Source organism: Nelumbo lutea, chromosome 2, assembly GCF_056320005.1.
Source record: "Nelumbo lutea isolate HS-2025 chromosome 2, American lotus-T2T, whole genome shotgun sequence".
In the NCBI taxonomy this organism is placed as follows: domain Eukaryota; kingdom Viridiplantae; phylum Streptophyta; class Magnoliopsida; order Proteales; family Nelumbonaceae; genus Nelumbo; species Nelumbo lutea.
In genome coordinates, this window is record NC_142685.1 from 63059805 (window position 1) to 63080876 (window position 21072).

The window sequence follows — 21072 nt, forward strand, 5'->3', positions numbered from 1 at the left end:
GATATTTTATACATTCTACAAAAGCTGGACTTATACTTTCAATCCTTTGGCTGGGCCTAGGTACAAAAGTTTTTTTTTTTTCTTTTTTTTTCTTAATCTGACTAGGCCCAGACCTAGTCCTAGGTAGCTCAAACCTAAACTGACCAAGTACGTACCTATATGCATATATAAACACATATTTGTATGCATGCATACGTTCATATATATACATATACATTTATATATATCAAATTTTAGTACACACTGATTGACCAACCCGAGCCTAGCTCATGCTTGAGATTAACCCAAATGTATCAAATTTCAGTGTAGGCTGAGCCCAGGTTGGACAATTCGGGTTTGACCTTAGGCATAGGCCAGGCTTGGGCATTAGGCCTAATTCTTAGGGTTGGGCTAGCTTAAGCTAGGTCAAACCTGACCCACCCTGCCTACCTTGCACCCCTACATTTGAGTTGGTGTTGGGATAGCCAAATTACCCCTCTGTGAGTTTTCACTTTAGGCTCAGTTTGGAAAGAGTACAAATACAAATATGTATAGTATAAATACATACAAAATAATATAAAATATAAGGTTTTGTACTCTACAAATTTGTATTTATACTCCTTCCAAACTGGGCCTTAGAAAAAAAAAAAAAAGGAAAAGAATTCAAGGATTTATTATTTAATTAAGCCAACAGAGAAATGAATGTGATGGCCTCTGCTGAGGTACTGGAAGATACAAGCAAATAAATTTTTTGCTTCTTGTTCAAGATACACAGAAGAAAAACCGATTACACTCTTGAAGCCAGAGTTTTTGTACTTAAAAACAAAATAAAAATACAAGAAAAGAAATGAAAGAAGAATGGAAACAGAAAAAACCTTAATATTTGTATGTATTTATAGTAAAGAGATTCATCGTATATATAGTTGCTGTAGTGAATGTTGCAAAGTTGAATAGATTGCATGCCAACCTTCATGTGAAGGGTGGACATCATCCCAAAAGAATGCAGATTCAGGATTTTCACATACTGTATACTTAGGCACACCATTTTCATCTTTATCTCCACATAAGTCTTTTCTGGTTAAACCCACGCAGCATGGCTTCAATGGATTACCAAACTTCAAGCTTCCTGTTCAGGGCACCAAATGTTCTATTGTTACTACTTGGCCAACAAATAGAGGGAAGAAGTCCTGAATTACTACAGAAAGTGACCAACAAATCAAACGATGGATTGAGTATAATCATGGAAGAGTACTTCTTAAACTTTGAATAAATTCATTATAGGAAACAAAACCATCACTTCGAATTTTCTCTGCCCAAAGCTCAAATACTTATGTCTTTACTTTCAAAACTAAAGACATAATTAATCATTCAAATTAGTATTAATTTCTACTCAAAGTAGAGAAATCACCTGGATGTTCTTTCTGTCTCTCAAATATGGAGATGAATGCGTTATAGAGATCAAGAATCATGAATGTGGATTCGCTGGTCTCGTTGTTCAATTTCTCCACAGCTTGCTGTAATAAGAGGTTATGGAAGATCGATATCTTGTTATAGGTTTCATTGCATTGTTGATAAGAAGACAAGACTGAGATTACAGGAAGACATCCGATTGGCTCAATAGCTGTAACTGCAACTTTCTTCACTCCCATGTCATGAATGCGCTTCATATTTATAACTAGTTGACTGATGATGGATGCAGTGAAGTTCGACAAACCCTGCCATTAATGGGGTAATTAAAAATGAGAGGTGTAGATGTCAATAAGCATATTTTCCTTTTCCTTTTTCTTCTTTGATCGTGATTTCAGATTAACATGAAATAGAAATCAATTAATATAAACTTCATTTAAATCTCAAAAAACATACTTATTGCATTAGATCCTAAACAATTAAAGTTGGATTTGGATAAACTTCAGGATTAGTGCTTTCAAAGGCAAAAGCAGAAAGTTCTAATTTGAAGATTTGTGTTTAGGGATTAAATGTGATTTTGGCTTAGGCTCAATTTGGAAGCAGTATAAATGCAAATATGTACAGCATAAATACATACAAAATATAAGGTTTTGCACTCTATATATTTGCATCTATACTCCTTTCAAACTCAGCCTTAGGAACGGCTACCAGGCAGGGAGCATACTCACCATCCCCGATCCTAACTTTGAAATAAGTCTCCATTTTCATAAATTCCGACCCCTACCAAAGATGGGTTCTTTGTCGGGGACATAAATCTCTGAAAATCTTTTGATTAAATTTTTTAGAAAGTAGATTTTATTTAACATGAAAAAAAATTAAATATTATTTGAGATGAAAGTGGAGTGAGAACTTCACTCTCTATCTCCATCTCTATCCTTACCAAGACAATCTCCATCCCTGGCCACATCGAATTAGGAATGAGACTTGATACCCAATAGGGATGGAAAAATTGGCATTCCTATTTTGGCTTCGGATTGTTATGTTATTAAACAATAAACAATCTGTTGCCAAACACTCAAACCACTTTTATGATTCAATTTGGTTTCTTAAAATCCAAAGCTCAAAAGCAAAACCTTATCTAAAGGGAGCACTAATTAATTGAAGTTGGTTAATTAGAGAGATGGATCACCTCTGAGCTGACATTCTTGGCAAAATAAGTGATATAGTCGTTCCCAGCAAGTGCTACAAGAGCAACAGATGAATTCAGGTCAAACTTTCTGTACACTCCATTTTGGATGAGCTGTTGAAAAATGTCGATCTGTCTGGTCATGGTGACGTTTGGGTCAGGAGGAACCACCGTATCAAACACACCAGTCCCTCCAAACGCAAAATTTACCCCATATCTGAGTCGGTTTGCCTTCTTCCATGCTACTGGTGTCTTGATTCCAAGAAAGGAAGCTGTATATATAATGTAGTAACTTTTAGAAAATATATACATAAATGGAAATTAAAAAAATTGTTGAAAGACACTGCTGCCAATTGGTTGGGTCTGATCGGGGTCAGGGACTCAGGATAGACCCGGTCCAACCGGACAAGTAATATAACATGCTGAGTTTGGCTTCGGTCAGGATAGTTGTATATTTTATTTTATGGAGAGATATTCCTAATGCCAAATTGCAAAATGATGTTAGAATGGTGTAGACACAAATTTACGCGGATAGAAGTCCATATCTAACATGCTATATTATCAGAAGAAGAAAAGCTTTAAGTTGTTATTATTATAAAGAATTATTGATTTTTAGTGTAATCGATCAGGTCTAATCGGTTCAGCTAGATTATCCTAATTAATAATAATCGGTTCAGAACTGGCCCATCATGTCTTGTTAATCATTTGTATAAAATAGATCTAGAATCAAACCAATTATTAATTGGAATAATTGGGTCTGACCTGATAATATAATTTTCATAAAAGTGACAGAAAAATAGTAAACAGTTTATATGTTCATAAAGATATTTTTAACTAAAATCATCTTATATATTGTCTATAAAATTTACCCTTTTAAGCGTAAAATATAATGAAAACTAAGAGACATTTATATATTATTAACTAAATAATTGATTTGGTTTTCAATAAGTCAGACTGCAAGACTCGGTCGCAACTCAATTATAAATCAGCACAAAACCACAAAACTAGAACCAACAATTAAGTTGGTTTGGTTCTATTGGATAACCCATTGGCAACTCTAAGATCTAGGGGTGCAAATGGATTGGACCGAATTTAAATCAGTGTACATCTGAATCCAATATTTCAATATGATCCGATAGCAATAGCACATATCTTATCTTTTATCTGATCTGGAGATCTGATTGAATCTCGCAAATGGCAATTTAAATCCAAATCCATTAAGTATGTTGGATATTTGAATCTGATCTAATCCGATTTTAATTCTAAAAATTTTAATAGATTATTAAAAGAAAAAAACAGAACAATTTATATAAATAAAAAGAAAAAATATAAGTAATTTTTCAACTATTATTTCATCAAATATATTAATATATACATATCTTTTATGAATAAATATGTTTTATTTATATGTGTGCTATATATAGGGTGATTCCAATTTAATCTGATTTTCAATTAGATTCCATTGCATTATCCGATCCAAAAATCCAACAAAAGGTTATCTGAATCCGACAAAAAAATAAGACCGGGCCATTTGCACTCCAACTAAGATCTAGCTTTTACTTTTGTAATTATTTGATAATGCACATTGGTTATAAATCTTATCCAATGGACCTTTTAAGTTGCAATGTCGCTGCATGGATATTAGATGAGCTTAACATCAAAACAGTTCTCATTGAATAAAAAATACCCAATCCTGTTTTCCTCAATTTGTTTGTAATTATGAATTAATTTCCATGCAAAATTTGTACTTTCTTATCTTATTTGATGCAATTTTTACATCCTGCAAAATTTACACTACCTTCCTCCTAGGCCCCAACCTGAATTCTTGCTTCCCCTCAAAATTCTGCTACTCAATTGGAGAAATCCTCTTGTCTTGGGTTCAATTAGATGAAGTGTCATAAGGTGGGGCCACAACAATGCATCCAGGGCTGTGATTTGATAGTTTTAACCCAATGCTGCACTAGCTGATAAACAAAGTGAAATCTGAAAAAAAAAAAAAAAAGACAAAGTTGTATGCGTTCATTGCATTTATGTTTACCTTTTTATCCTTTTCGTTTTCCGGGTATCATTTAACGAGTATTATGTTTACTTTAAATTGAATTTTTCCAGAATTTTGTGAAGATAAAATTTATTTTTTCTATTTAAATTTATTGATAAAAAATAAGGGCAAATAGGGTACGTAATTGGTATTAATACTAAATGAGTTGAAAAGAGGTAATTTTAAAATATTCAATTCTCTCTCATTAAATCCAATATTTAAGATAATAATTTGCATTCATCTTCACTAAACCATATACTTAGGGATGGCAATTTTCCCCGTCCCCAATGGGTGCCCGGGCTCCCCGACCCAATGGAGTCGGGGATGAGGGGTACCTTGGCGGGGATGGGGTCAGGGGTGGGGCTACTCCTGAATCCCCAATCGAGGATGGGGATGGGGACGGGGAATGCAATTCTGGCCCTGGCCCATCCCCAATTAATATATATAATATATAATATATTATAAATTTATATATATATATATATTATTCGCTTTTAAAATATTAATTATTAAAACTTGAAAAATAGTAAAAGTACAAAATACTAAACTAAAGTCTAAAACCCTCGATAAAGAGAAGACAAAAGTCGAGAACTCTCAACTCATTTGTCTCTAGAACAGCTTCGCCGATTCGCCTTCCTTCATCTTCGACTCTTCGTTGTCGAATCATCGATTTGCCTTCCTTCATCATCGACTCTTCATCGCTGAATTGCCGATTTACCTTCCTTCATCTTCGACTCTTCATCGCTGAATCACCGATCGCCGTCGCTGTCGCCCGCCGTCGTCGCAGAAGATTCAGAACCCTAGCTTCATGCCTTCTTGAGTGATATTGAATAGATGAAGAAGAGTTTCAGTCGTCAGTCCTTCTAAGCTTCACCTATCATCGTTGACCACCGTTGTCGTGACGTCATTGCCTGTCAAACTCTCTCTTGTCACCGATCTTAACTCTCTCTCTCTCTCTCTCTTAGTCTCAATCTCTCATCCTCTCTTTCTCAACCTCTTAGTCCATCGGGGATTCGAGTCTCCGACGGGGAATTCATCCCCATCAAGGTCGGGGATGGAAAGGGGATTCCTTTCCCCACCAGGGATCGGAGTCGGGGTTGGGGATGGGGAATGTAATCCTCGCCACATTGCCATTCCTACATATACTTAAAGTTTTTTTTAATGCTTTTCATCATTAAATTTTATATTTAAATCCATACATAATAAATTAATAACTTCAATAACATAAAAACTTATACTTTTAAAATATTCTTGGAAAAAATAGTGTTTTCATCTAGGTGGTGGTAAGAAATTAAATCATTTGGGTCAAATGGGCCAATCCATATTGCCACAATTAAATAATAAAATTCAAAAATATATAAAATGTAGAAAATATAGAAATAAAAAAATAGAAACGTTTTTAACATCAAATATTTGACATATTAAACAATAATAAGTATGATAAACAATGTTTTAAAAGTCAACCCGGGGGTTGGCTGGCTTTTGACTTTGGGTCACAAGTCACTAGTTCGATTTTGTATATAAAAATACATACTTTATCAATAAATAGTATAATTATATTTTACATACATATAGTTATATTTTACATATATATTTTATAATTATGTTTTACATATATTACATATAATATGTGTATTATGTTACATTTATTTATGTTTTTTAATTTTAATTTTAAAATTTTTATTTATAAAAAATATTAAAATTGCAATTTAGGACCTGAAAATGATTTTTTTCATGAAAAGTACAAAAGTATGAAAAGTAAAAATTATGTATATAATATAGATGAAATTTATAATTTAAAACTGATCCGAAAGCAAAGCTATTTTCTTATCTAAATGGTGGGTCAATGATCCAACTTTTCAAATAAATTCATGATGTCATAATTGAATAATAAATATTTAATAAAGATATAACACAAAAAAGTACGAAGTTTTGTCAAGGACATTTTAGAACATTTCTAATGTTATATAATCATCATCTTAAATAAAAATAATTGTTAAAATAAAAAAACTTTTTATTTAAGACAAAGATGGAATACAAAATTTAGTAGTAATATAGTAGTAGAAATAATAATAATAGTAATAAAATTATTATTATTATTATTATTATTATTATTATTATTATTGTAATATAAAATTTCTGTAGGTGCACATTTAGTACAAGTATTTAAATTGATTTCTAATCATATTATTAGCGGAGACCCATGCGATGCATAGGAAAATCTGAATGGTTGAATAATTTTATTTATTATTAATTAATTCATAAATTCTTAATGAAATTTTTCTGTTAGTTAATTAAAAGTATTCATAGTTATTAAGAATATTTAAAATTTTAATAATTATATTTTTTTATTTAATGTTGACTTATAGAAAATAATTATTGTTAATTTATTATCAACAAATATTTTTTAATAAATTTAATTTTAATAATCATTTGTAGTAATTTAATAACTATAATCATTTGTAGTAATAATATGTTAATTTCATTATTTTTAAATGAAATTTTGATTAACTTTAAATAAAGAAAAATAATTACAAATGATAATATTTTTATTAATTTCACTAATAATTAACAATTATATAGGAATGGCAAGGGGGGTGGGGCACCCTATCCCTATCCCCACCCTATAGTCAAGACATTCTACCCCATCCCCACCTCGTCCCTAGTGTAGTGGGTTCAGGGCAAGGCACCCACTCTCCGTTTGGAATGGAGAATCCTTGAATTTCTCCGCCTCGTCCTCAATGTCATGTGAGTTGAGGGCAAGACACACATTCCTCATCTAAGATTGGGAATCCTCAAGTTTTTCCTACCCTATCCCTAGTGTTGAGTGGGATCAAGGCAATTATAAAAAAAAAAGGCAATTATATGGAATTAAAAGAATAAAAAATTAAAAGAAAACAAAAAAATTAGAATGGGGGGTTTCTTGCAAGGAGAGGGCTGTTGACATGGACCAATTAATTTTAATATATAAATATAGATTACTTTTATTAATTTTCAATTTCTATCTAAATATATCTAAAATTCAAGTAATTAATATAAAAAAAATTTCATACATACATGAGCAGAGTTTGTGTGGGCTGGAGATTGGGACTCTGAATTTTATTGTATCATTGCTCGTATGGCCCAGATTAAAAAACTTAAGCAATTTTAGAGAGGGGGAGAGAGAACACACCTACGTAGTCTGTTAGAACCCGGCCGTCGGAGAAACGGCCGGCTGGTTTTCCGGGAAAAGTTATCCCGTAAGGTACCTTCCATGACCTAGCTACAGGCTTCTGATCATTCCCTGTGTCAGCATAAGAGTCACCAAAGACAAAAAGCTTGGACAGGCCACCAAGCCGGTGGTGGTGGTAGTAATCGGGTGAACATTGAACTACTTGAATTCCTGTAAATTCACAAAATTAAATTAGAATAGCTTGAATAGATTCAGAAACAGAAAACGCAGAAGCTGTGTCCAGCATGGATAATATATCATAGAAGGAGAACACAGTAAACCCAGCTGGGTTAACAGTACCTGTCAGAAGAAAGAAGGAGAACAATGGATAAAAGACGAAAATGCGCCTCCATTGATTCTCCATGAATGAGAATCTCTTGGAGAATCAATGGAGATAGAGTTGCAGAGCAAATCGAGGGATGCAAGATGGTAAGAGGGAGAGTCTTCTTATTTATAGATGATTTAGCTGGAATGAACTGACTTTTGTTGATTCAGTTAAAACCACCTCATTGGACAGGAACAAGGAGGTATGGCCTAATTATCATCCACCTTGAATTAAACCAGACGGTTTCCTCTATTATAATATAATAGGAATAGAAGTTTTTTCGGTTGCCATGGGGTACTGGTTATATAATTAAACACGTGCGAAATAGATACTATTTAATTCAGGGTCTATTTGGTTTGTATCCGAATCTAAATCCATCAGAATTAGAATGGTCTATATATTCCCCCCATCTGTCTTGTTGAAATGGGAACCAGAATTGGTATCGAATCAAATGGATTCTCATTCCCAGGGGGGAGGGAATAATCATTCTCTCAAATAGGGGATTGTCGTTCCATGAGAAATGGGAATAAGATTCTAGTTCCACCCAAACAAATGCTTGGAATTGGAATAAATCATTCCGGTTCTGATTCCAGAGCCTTATTCCTGCAAACCAAACATACCCTATGTATGGAAATGAGAGAATATTGGGGAATTATGATATGCCACATGAACCTAAAAATCTATGTATCGTGCATGGGTAATAGTGATTATGGGTGGGACTGGGCCAGGTCGGGCCTATACGGTTCATTATATCATATAATATGTGTATAAATTTGTACACATTTGGTTGATTCAATTTGCAATAGCAATTGGAACTGATAAGCCATTGTGGACCCTGGACCCTAAACACAGAATCACAATCAAGATGGATGTTGAAGTTGAAAGAAGCCATATGACTGACTTCAACTAAAAAGGCATTTGAAGATGAATCGGGCTATGAATGCTCCCCCTAAAATTTAAACCTTTCATTTGGAAATGCTGCTTGAATGATATTGCTATTAACAAAAATCTTGCAAACTTTTGTATTAATAATAAATGAAGTTTGCATCATTTGTGAAAAGGAACCATAATAGACTATTTAGGGGTCGCATTGCTTTCATTTGTATATATGGTTAGCACGACTACTGCTCATTAATGTGTTATTTGGTCAGATTGGAGGCGTATGTTAGAGCGACCCTAAACCGTAGGACGCATGGCATTGGCCAAACCACAGTGACATCTGGACCGTTGGTGGTAAATCGAACTAAGTCCTTGACAACCCTTTACAACAACGAGTACCAAGCGACTTGGACTTTTCCATTTGCTTCTAGAGCTCGGATAAGTGAAGAGAGGTCATTAGGAAATTAGTTTGGTGTTGCTTGGTGCTTGTTGATATCTAGGAGTTTAGTATACCCTCGTCCAGTCCGATTCTAGTTCTAGTTCAAGTTCAAACTCCATGACATAGTTGGTGGCTTGGTTAAGAGACTGTCATGACTGACGTTAGAGAGACTGAGGCCAATAGTTATTAACTTGGGGGGTGAGGAGGTTTCTTTTGAAATCAAGGCCAAGGATGCTAAGCTTTAGAAACTGGTGGGGGATCAGGATCACCAGGTTGGTTGCTCTAGTACTGGGGCAAGCCCTAGGCCAAGGACATGGATGTCAAGGTGGTGACGGGAGGATCTGCTTCTCACAGGCACATCCATCATGCATTAGAAACATTTCTCATAAATAATAATCAATAAATATGCATAATAGGATGTGCGTGTGAGAAACATATCTGGTCTCGTTACTTGGCATGTCAAAGAATGAAGATGAGGATGTATTGAATAAGGGTCCTTAATTCATGAAAAGTGATTGGAGCAACAAGGTATGGTGATTACTGACAAAAGTATGATATACTCGAGAAATTGGAGATGAGGGTGTCGATTGAGGAGAATTAAGTCTATCGGGTCCCCATTGGCTGATTGAGCATATACGAGGATAGCCAGCCTTAATACAGGGTTGCGATTCCCAATAGACAAGCAAGTGGCTCAGATGCTAATGAAACAGTAAATGATTGTTTCTTAGCTGGTTTCAAATATTACAAGAAAAATGACTTGACTCGGCGGTCACAGCTGTAGAGATAATATGAGGCGGCGGACTTTCAAAGACCACTTAAAGGCCGACGTGGCGGTATATATTAATACCTTTCGGCGGATTTTATAACTAAACCGGAATTAAATCGGTCTAAATTCCGGTTCCACAGACCAAACGCCGGGAGGCAAAAATTTCTTTCTCCCGCGCGAAGGCGCCTTCTATTCGACAAGGCAGAAGGTTCTCTTTCCAGCAGACAACCTTGCAGAGGAAGAGGAATTTTGAAGAAGAGAGAAAGGTTCACGAGCAAGATAAATTGCACAAAGGTTCACCAGCAAGCGATTGACTCTTCGCATCTTCTCCAAGCCAAGGGTTTCTGCTCATTTCAAAATACAGTGAAAGAGCTAAGAGGGAGCCGCACGGTTGAGTGAAAGAGCCAAGGGTTTCTGCTCGTTTCAAAATCTCCGCTCACGATGTTGAGGAGAACATCTGCATGTTTGTGAAGAACGGTTTGGATTCAGATTCAGAGTTCGAGGAGAACATCAATGGTTTTGGGGAGAACATCTGGAATTTCCCCAAAACCATCAATGGTTGAGGAGAATATCTGCACGTTTGAGGAGAACATCAATGGTTTTGGATTCAGATTCAGAGTTATTTTGATCTTTAAACCTGGCGGGTTTGGAATACTCATTCGCCATGGCCGTATCTGAAATTTCCTTTCAAACATGGCAACGCGTAATTAAACTTTGTCGTCAGAACAACGCAGCTCGTATCAATACATATGCCACTTGGTCTTTCTGCCTAGAGCTTCTTCTACAAATGGCATAAAGAAAAGCTTCCTTCATTGTTCTTAACCATCTTTAATTTGGTAGAAAAACATGCTCAACATTCAAATGCATTAATTTACGGGTTGTCCCTGAAAGCTTTCTCACACTATATCTTCTACCGTTACATTCTAACATTCACACACAGAAGCTAATTAAGCCATGGTTTGGGCAGATGCATGCTCGTCCTTCTGTTCTACAAATTACCTATCTAAAGAACAAGGCAAGAATCGTTTTCATTTATTTGTTTATATTCATTTCCAAGTATTGGGTTTCTATTTTGAGTTTGCATGTTTGATTTCTTGTTCTTTGTAAAGAATTTTACAGGTTCCTCAATGAGAATAAGAGCCAGGGTTAATGCTCATCAAAGCAAAGGTAAGCAAGCAAGATCATTTATCCTTTTTCTTTTTTTTTTTTTTTTTAATTTTAACTTTTCCTTCTGATCAAACCCAAAGCCTAGACTCTGCTGATTCATGAAGCGTTAGCTTAACCTCGTTATTCGTCATCTAATCTTTTTCCCAGCTTTATCTATGACAACTGATCAGATAGGGATTATCTTTTAGGGATAAGCTTTCTTCTTATCAAGTAACATTATCAACTGTTGTTGTTGCTCTTATTCATTTTCTTGTTCAAACATATTTCGGATATTATTTTCTGTTTTTTTTTTTTTATTTTTTAAGAAAATTGGAGGAAAATTGGAACTGCCGAACCTGGTATAGGCTTAATTTGTTCATTGAGTTGGCTGGTTGGGCTACCCAATTCTTGTTCCTCCAAGTCTTGGTGGGGGGTTAATTCTTTCACTCACTTGGTCATTTTGTCAAACCAGCTCCTTCCCAGGTCCTCTTGGATGTTCAAGCATGCACTAATGCAATGCTATTTTAGAATTAGCAAATAAAAGTTTTGGTTTTTTCTTATGAAGTTGTTCCTTTCATGCATGGTCCCATTTTTCTGTTATACCTGTCATTCATTTTTCTTGAAGAATTAGTGAGGTTATAGTGGTTCAGCAATATCTCGTTTTGAGATATACAAATTTTATTCTTTAATTATAGCATATCTTTTTATTTTCTCTTCCCTCCTATAGAGAGAGAGGAAAATTTCTTCCTTCCCCTTTTTACTCTGTCCTATTACATTTATAATACTTTTTTTTGTTAATCAACAGTATAAATTTCATTCCTTATAAAAGAGTCAAAGAAATATACAAAAATAACAAAAGTGCTGGCCAGATTGAATCTGGTGTCTCTCAACATGTAAAACGGGTTGATGTACATAGAGGCCTTGTTGATACTGCAACACCATTTGAATCTGTTAAAGAAGCTATTTCTAAATTTGGAGGAATTATTGAGATAAAGCCCATAGAATACAAACTTTTGAGGTATGGGGTTTCTCTCGTTCTATTTGTGTGTTATTAACTTGTTATTGTTGTTATTGTTATTTGTTGTTGATATTATTCCTGATTCAACCCAGACATTGTACGTTGGTTCAATTTAGACACTATTTTCGACATTCTCTTTCAGGATTTCCGTGGCAGTTCTTTTGCATTGTTGCCTGAGAAACTTAAGTTGTCATTACTGGCCGAACTCATGTTCATGGTGCATCCTGTTCACGGTTCACCTTATATCTAAATGGTGAGTTGTACCTACCGAAGACTTGCCTACTTTCTGAGTTAAAGAGAGCCTAGCTTACCATAATATATAATATCGTTCAAATTTTGTATTTGTTTTGTAGTTTGGCTTGGATACCTTTTCTAATTAGATTTCAGCAACTATTTTCTGAATTAAGAGTAGTAGGGCAATGCATAGTAGTCGTGAATCACTAGTTGTGTGTCAAAGAAATATATGATACTGTCCCCTCCATAGAACCTCCCTCCCCAACCCAAAACTCCATAACCATTTAACCGAAGAGCTGCTTACTAAAAGCTCTGATTCTTCTAAAACCAAACAAAGCCATCTTCTTATGTCTATATACCCAATCCAAGTTAACCAAATGGAACTTCCTCCCACCACATCTTGTCCATAGAAAGTTCCTTTAAATCATCTATTTTTTTTTTCTATGTAGCAGCTAGAATATTTAACAACAGAAGTTAAATAGGTAAGTTTGCCCACACACTCTTAATTAGCATGACTTGACTACCCAAATACATATATCTACATTTCCAGACCACCAACCTTCAATCAATTCTATCCAAAACAAGTTGCCATGTTGACACAACATATTCTTTTGCCCCTCAGCAGATCCAAGTAGATAAAAGGAAGTCCTCCAATTTGACAGTCAAGTGAAGAAGCACAATTTTCTAGTAATTCCCTCCCACCTCTCTACTGTCTATTCAAATCATCACACTTTTGCATAAACAGCATCACAAAACTTCTTAGTATAGCTCTAAGATTCAAGACATGCTCCAAAAAAAAAAACTTATAGAACCTCCAAAAACATAAGAATAAGAATGTCATCTGCCTATTGAATTTGAAGATGTAAAATAATTGGCCCATGACTCCCTACAGTTTTTTTCTGGTAAGTCCATGATTCCCCTACTTGAAAATCTCCAATTGTTTGCACTCCTTTGTTCAACAGCTACATAATGCCTAAAGCTAATACAAACCAGCCTAGGCACCTAAGAAGAGGCTCAGACCACTCTTATAGGTGATCACTCAATGATAGCAAATATAAACAAAAATATAATGTCAACTGCACTTAGGCCAAGTTTGGGAGTGCTTAAAAATAAGTGCTTATTCAAATAAGCACTCATCCAAGAAGCCCAGAATTTGGGCTTATTTTAAAGTGATTATTCAATAAAAGCTTATTTCCTTTTTGGCCTGTCGTGGTCCACCATGCCATTTTGAAAATACCTATACTACCCCTATTTGAAATAAATGCTTTTTCACCAAAATGCTCATGCTTATTAGAATAAGCACTTATTTTTCAAATAAGCACTCCCAAACTTGGCCTTAATCTATTTCTTGAACTAAAAGAGGCATATCAAGTCAACTCAAATATATAAATAAGTGCAGTACTGTGTGTACATGTATATTTAATAAATTAGGATACAAAATATTATATATAAACCAGTACTATTAATGTGGTGAAGCAATTACTGGTCCTTTTGGCCCCATAGTCAATGCAATGACCATTCAGTGCTTGCCTAGGAACTTCCAAGTCAAAGAATACCAGCAGATTCCAAACTCGTGAAGGGGTGGGTATTGGGTAGGCAACAACTGTGTTGGGAATAATATCTGTTGGGTTAAAATTGTATTGATTGTGGGGCTCTTGATGAAGCAGGGGAGAGGAAACACGTTAAAATGTTATGTTACAGTTGGATCTCTGTTTATGTACAGAAACATGTAAATACTTTATAAAAGCATCATTTTCTATTTTCTCAACAAAATTCTACTTTGCTGATAAAAAGGAAATGGAAAACCAACAATCTACATCACAAATGCTTAAAGCAACTAACATCAATGTATCCAAATGAAAACATATATGATACTATTTTAAATATGCGAAAAAAATAAAATTTTAAGATAACCTTATGGTTGAATAGGTCAATTATTACTATAGACCTTTTTGGTTTCTTTATGATAAAAACATAGATTAAGCATTGAATGAATGAAATTGCCTAATGGCTTCCAAGATTAAATTTCTTCATATTGAGACAAAGCATCAATTAATTAACAAGCTCATAATCGGAAATGAATGGTATTTGCAGGGAGACATACTTTGAGCTACAGGTATCTAATAAGGATTGTTGGAGATGAGATCCATTAACTCATTAATGAAGAATAATTAGACAGTTGGAAGTGCAAAGTCCTATCTTGTCATTCCCTATCACTAACAGAAAAAATATCCCTGCTTCCTTGGAATTTTATGTGAAATCTCTTGAATGCATTTGATGCATTGGAATTTTATGTGATATTTGGCCTTGATATGATTGGATGTCTCACTATGGAATGTTTCAACCTAGGAGTAAGTAACTAAGAAGTTTTGGAAGCAATTTTGATGGATCATGGAGTGGCCCAACCTGCCTCCCACACTTTGCACCTAAAATAGAAAAGGAAAAACACCCAGGTGTTTGGGATTTTTTCTTCATTTTTAATTTAGAGGGGCAAGACTGAAGTAATAATCAACCACTACAACAATAAAGTTGAACTGAATTGTGATGAAGTAATTCTTCTCTTTAATATATATGACTGTAAGTGTTGCGCATCAAGATTTACGCCCAAAGTGTACAATGGTCTTGGGGTGTGAGATCTGCATCAAATGTACAAGATTTGTAATCTAAAATGCTTTTGTAGTACCAGTACCACCAAACATCTTCATGTACTGAAGAATTGCTTTAATAAGTGACAATAGTGAAATGTCCCCGAACATTAAAGTTTTGTAAATTTGGAAACTTTGAAATTTGATAGTGAATAGCTGAAACACTGATAGTGACTACATAGTTTTAGTAAACTATAGTTTTTTTTTGGTGCATATTCTCACGTAAATCATAGGTTTTTTTGCTTTAATTTTCAATTTTTTTAGGACTATCATGCATGATGTATTGCTTCAGGGGCTACATAGTTGGATCTGGTGGGGAGGGAGATAGGGACCTTGTACTATTTCCTTGGGTAATCATAATGATATTTTTTTCTTGAAATTTTCTCCCCTTGATTGTTGAAGATAATACTTGTTTTGAAACTTCTGTGTGGGTTTAGTTGCTGGTATACTTTCTCGAAATAGTTCTGCATCTCTTAACCCCTTTGACAGTGCAAAAGTTTTCTTGTTGAAATCCCAAAGTTTGCATCAACAGATCTTAGAATCCAACAATCATCGCACTACTAATTTTCCACTGTTGTAATTCCTTGAGTCTTAGTCTCTCAGCAAGCTTAACTTCTGAACCTTTGATATAACTCCAGAGATCTTAATTTTATTATTGTTGACTTATTCTAATTAATCATTGGCATATGCAATAAAATCAATAATTTATGAATATACTTTTTAAGGTTCTGAGTTGTGGAGTTCAAAGTTGAGAGCAATGAAATTTATGAAACAATAGTTAAATTTTGCAGGTGTTGGCCCCAGGTGGAGTTAAGGATCCTGTTGAGATTCTGGCTGACTTTCTGGTTTCTAGGAAGGGTCCCGCCCATTCAACCCTATATTGAGAGCAAAACCATAAATAGTTTGTGGTAAAGTTTTGGTAATTTCCTGGTTCATCTGAATGATCCTAAGCAAGCATCAATCCCCCCCCCTCTTATGAATTTGCTGAAATAGAGATGACTTCAGGTTAGCATTTGCTTGGGTAGTTTCTTATTGCTGGATGGGGTAGTTTTAGGGTCGGTTAGCAGTAAAAGGGCTGAAATTAAGTTAGACCGACCATAATAAATCCCTGAAGAAAGAAGTTAATATTTAGGTCCAATGTATAAACGCACTAGGCTTGGACTTGTAACAAGTCCAAAGTGCATATACTTCAGATGATGACAGGGATGTTATGGCTATTTCATTCAGCTGCTGATGGTCCTAATGCTAGTACTGGTGTAGAGCAAATAATAACTACAGAACAGGTTTCCATCAGTGTCAGATGAATGATGATAGAAATAGGAAAGCAAGAACCTAGAATTTCAGACCATATATGGCATCATGATCTAGTCTGAGGTATGCTATAGACTATTGTTTATGTAAATTCTGATGATCGAGTATTGTTTCCCCATAAACATGCTTGTGGTAGCTTCTATGCAAAAGGATCTAAATACCAAGGAGTCAATCAGCTAAGTATTCCGATGAGTTTTATGAAAGTAAACAGATTAGATAAATAAACATAGATTACATTTGCTTGGTTGGATCTTCATTTCACTTCTTGAAAAGCACCTTCAACTTCCCAAACAAATACTAAATTATTTCCCATTTTTTATAAGTACTAAACTATTTCCCTTTACTAACGGGCAAAAAAGTATTATTTGATGGCATAAAGATCCACATTCTAAAACAAAGCCAGCCCGAATCTGAAAGTGAGGATCCAAGAATAATGCGGACAAGGTAATGGACCCCATGTGTGTATATTCCTTCAGCACAAGTCATATCTAAAATACTCTTGTCAGTCATATCTAGTTCATATGAACTCAATCACATCTTTTTTTCTTGTATATGTGCAACATGTGCATGTCTTTTACTTTTTGGAAGTTGGTCATGTTTTTCCATTTTAACCAAGGAGACATCATCTGCAACTCATACAAGATTCCTCACTATTCCATGTAAACTCTTTTAAGGACTTTACAGTTTTATGGGTACATTGTTTTTACGGTTTGCAATCTACATTAAGCACTTTTGTATATAGTGTACCAAATGAGGAAACCTATCTTCAGTTGGCAACAAGTATTTGACTGGTTGACTTTGTCTTTAGGTGACAGTGGCACAAACTCTTTTTGGGGTCATAAAAAATGACTATTCCTCCGAAATTTTTTTTATAATTTTGTTTTTTAAATTTTATCTCTTGTATCCACCAAGTAATTCGGGATTTGCATGATATGTTAGTTCTAAGGAGAGTCACTTTCTTATCTCAGGCTTCATTACTTTCACTTCTGCCAAAACACTTAATGAGGATAGCAGAAGTCCCAAAACTGACTATTAATGTATCGACGCATCTTGCCAATTGGGTATGTGCTATTTCCATTTGAAAATCTTGTTAATTTCACTTTTAGTTTGTTGATGTTATTTCTGTAGATTATTTTGACTCCTTATGGATGCTTATGCATATATGCAGTTCCATGATAACTTCCATCTTAAAGGCCCAAGTAGTTCAGATTTAGATAGATCCTTTGAGTCTGCCCTTGCCCATGCTCTTGAAACACATACATATTAAATTATTGAATTTTGTAGTTTATCTACTTGGTTATTAACTCACTTAAAACATATGTAATTTGTGTAAACCCTCATCATCATTTCATTAGCATATCGCTAGATCATTCCCCATTAGAAATTATCATAAAACCTACCCAGGACGTTCTTTGCATCATGACATCTGGCATTATTTCTCATCGATCTTGAGCATAGGTCACTCATTTAGTCCTAATTCCTTTATTTACTAGTTTCAATTAGGGTTTGGTTTTATCATTTTGTCGTTTGGCGTTTTATCATATCAGTGGTTTATCTGTTCTTTTCTTATGCTCCTTATCCACTGATAGCTTTAATACTTCCATGTTAGATTATCTGTGTACTATTCTGTATTTAGTTAATTTCAGCTCTGCTTAAAAAATTTTGTTTGAAAACTCTGTTTGATTCAATATTGAGAAGAAGCCGTTAACATCATAGTCAAATTTGTCAAACTGCTACCTGGTCCCCTGCGGGCCATTTGATATAACGGTAGTTGAAGTGGCTGAACTGAGAAGCTTATTGCTTTGTCTTTTAGTAGCTGAGGCTGAAGTTGGGAGGTTTTTAATGGCTGAACTGAGAAGCCATTAACATCATAGTCATGGTGTTGGGAGGTTTTTAATGGCTGAAGCTATAGTTGGATAGGCTACTATACCCTTGAGTACTTTATTATTTAAATATTTTATCCACTAAAAATAAAGCAATAAATCATTTAGTTCATTTAAATTAAGGAAGGTTGATCCCCCAAATTACTGCTATTAGATGCACAACTAGATGGACATCTTGGCTGGTTAGGTGCTAAAAACATAAACTACTTGACTTGTATTGTGGTCTTTATGTGGGGTATGAGAGCTAAATGAATTCAAACTGATAAACAATAGCAGTTATATAACATATGAAGATACATGCACCTGGTCATCATGGATAAACCTATCAATCGATCAAGTAATTCACTCTTTAATTAATTATTGCAAAAGTTGTGCTGCACCCTAGCTACCCGCAGCCACGATCAAAGTCTTGCTTGCAGATATTTACAAGCTAGATGATAGATACTATTGTAACTTATATACCTTGAAAACTGAAGAATGAGAACCCAATCCATGATCCTTTTCCCGCTAAGTAGAATGATATGGGTCGTTATGTATTGAATGGGGTTCTTTTCTTGTCATTCTTCTCATAATAAAGCCCAAATTGGAAGGGGAAATTAGAAAAACATTTTTTTGTTTGATATTTTTTTTTTTGTGATTTCAACTAATAAAAGGAGAGATGAAAATGATGCTTGTATTAGACAGTCCATTTGTTAACCATTGGTGTTAAATGTTTGGTTGTGGCTGGGAGAAAAATAATAGCTACATGTAACAAGGATTTATTCAATAAGCCGTTCAGTTCAGCCACTTCAGCCAGTTCAGTTCTGCCTTGCTTTTATTTTTTATAATTTATTAATGAATCTGTTATTTTTTTTTTATATTTTGTTTTGCACTCTACAAATTTGTATTTGTACTCCTTCCAAACGCAGCCTTGAGTGCAAAACCCAAATGCTACTCCAATTTTATTGAGAATTGTATTTGATATCTCATTTACTTTATATTATTTAACAATTTATATGTTATGATTTGTAGGTTAAACCATTATGTTCAGTGGATGTGCATTGGAAGATGTGTTACATTTTTCAAGAATATTTTTTTTAAATGCCTTGTACTTTTTTCTATGTTAATTGGGTATTGCATTTAAGCAATTTGTTTTGGATATTATAGTAATTAATAATTTAATTATTATTATTATTTTTTTTTAATTTGTATTTTTTATTTAATTGCTTTTTATGTATTATTTGTTATAGAAAAACAAAACCGGCGGTCCAGACCGCCACCTAAAAGTGGAAGCAACATTTTGACCGACCTAAGGAGGTGGTCTAAAGAGATTTAAGCCGGTGGTCCAGACTGCCACCTAAAAGTGAAAGCAACATTTTAACCTACCTAAGGCGGTGGTCTAAAGAGATCTAAGCTGGTGGTCCCGACGGTCACCTACAACATTTTGATCGACCTAAGGCGGTGGTCCGAAGAGATCTAAGCCGGCGGTTCAGACCATGGCCCTTATTAACTCTAAGCCGACAGTTCTGACATATTGCCAGTTTAGGAGTGATTGAACCGCATTGGACCAGTCCTCAAAGGTGGTTCAGACCGGTGGACTCATGACTGTTGCCTTGCCTCCAAGGCGGTGGTCTAAAGGTTTAAGCCGGCGGTCCTGCAAGTCAACTGCCAGCTTTGATCGTTTTTCTTGAAACTCGTTGAGGTATCTTGTATTTACTATCTACATTACTCAGATCTGTTTGGGTGCCGGGTGGTTTGACCAATAGGATATTTAAGTCATTTTCTGTACTAAAAAACCATAATCAGGGTGGAATTACTTCGTGGCCCGGAACAAGGGCACTCAGTTTTCAAGGGATCCTTCTTCCAACCATGCTTTGAAGATGATTTTTTTTTTTTTTGATGACTAGCTTGAAGCATCCTGAGCTGGTTGAGAAAAGAATAATGTTTTGAAGAATTTGGCAAATGCTGGGGTCAATGTCAACGAGTTGTTGCTAGTTGAGGCTCAGTTTAGTCAAATAAACTTAGGCAAGAATGTATCCCGAGTCGACCAAACTTGTGCTCGTGCAAATGTTTATTTTATTTGATGCAGATAAGCTTATTGAGCAAATAAAAAGGAAGCGCAGCAAGACAAAGCCGATGAAGGTGGTGGATCGATCCTACAGTAGTCACCGAGGCAGTCACTTAAGAACACATCTAGATCCCAACCAACAACTAGGTTGGGAGTTGGGACTGGGACGTCCGAGGTGTGTCTCCTTTGACTTTGGAAGGGAGGTTGTTTGTGCCAGTCTGCCAGAGTGGCTTGTCCCTGTCACTTAGGTTGACTCATGCGGAATAGTCAAGTAGTCGACGTATTGCTCTATGAAATCTGCCTTCCCATGAATCGGGACTCGGGAGGAGGTCGGGGTATTGTTTTTCCCTTGCCGTTCTAAGTGATATTTTCTTGTAGGGCTTCTTTGCTGCGAATGTAGTGTATGTATATATTAACCAATGAGAATCGCACACCTTCCCTACCACCTTACCTCAACCACTCACTCATCTATTTTTTCGTATCTATATCTCTTATTTAAAATTCGAATTTGAGTTAGCTAGAGAACAATGGGGAGAGATATGAGAGATTTTAGGGCCT

At 35.1% G+C, this 21072-nt stretch overlaps 2 protein-coding genes across 19 annotated transcripts; one reads left to right on the top strand and one right to left on the bottom strand.

Moving 5' to 3' along the window:
- Positions 1-633: 633 nt before the first annotated feature.
- On the bottom strand, positions 634-8249 carry LOC148871145 (GDSL esterase/lipase At5g03610-like). The gene is made up of 5 exons (XM_088972661.1): positions 8122-8249; positions 7783-7992; positions 2576-2844; positions 1388-1694; positions 634-1105 (listed from the first exon to the last, which is right to left on the bottom strand). The coding sequence occupies exons 1-5, from the start codon at positions 8183-8185 to the stop codon at positions 888-890; spliced, it is 1068 nt and encodes a 355-aa protein (XP_088828787.1). The 5' UTR covers positions 8186-8249; the 3' UTR covers positions 634-887.
- Positions 8250-10332: 2083 nt separating this feature from the next.
- On the top strand, positions 10333-20785 carry LOC148871146 (uncharacterized). Of its 18 annotated transcripts, none has more exons than XR_016106616.1 (8): positions 10374-11107; positions 11198-11245; positions 11350-11397; positions 12182-12394; positions 12537-12647; positions 16065-16192; positions 17553-17645; positions 19479-19646. XR_016106616.1 is itself a non-coding variant. In XM_088967678.1 (8 exons), exons 3-8 carry the CDS (start codon positions 11380-11382, stop codon positions 19545-19547), a joined length of 498 nt encoding a protein of 165 aa, XP_088823804.1. In that variant the 5' UTR covers positions 10381-11107; positions 11198-11245; positions 11350-11379; the 3' UTR covers positions 19548-19646. The 18 variants fall into 18 exon arrangements, 3 of the variants coding, with proteins under 3 accessions (XP_088823804.1, XP_088823805.1, XP_088823806.1); XR_016106614.1 differs by having other exon boundaries at positions 10381-11066; positions 12246-12394; XM_088967678.1 differs by lacking the exon at positions 16065-16192 and adding an exon at positions 15566-15623 and having other exon boundaries at positions 10381-11107; positions 12246-12394.
- Positions 20786-21072: the final 287 nt, after the last annotated feature.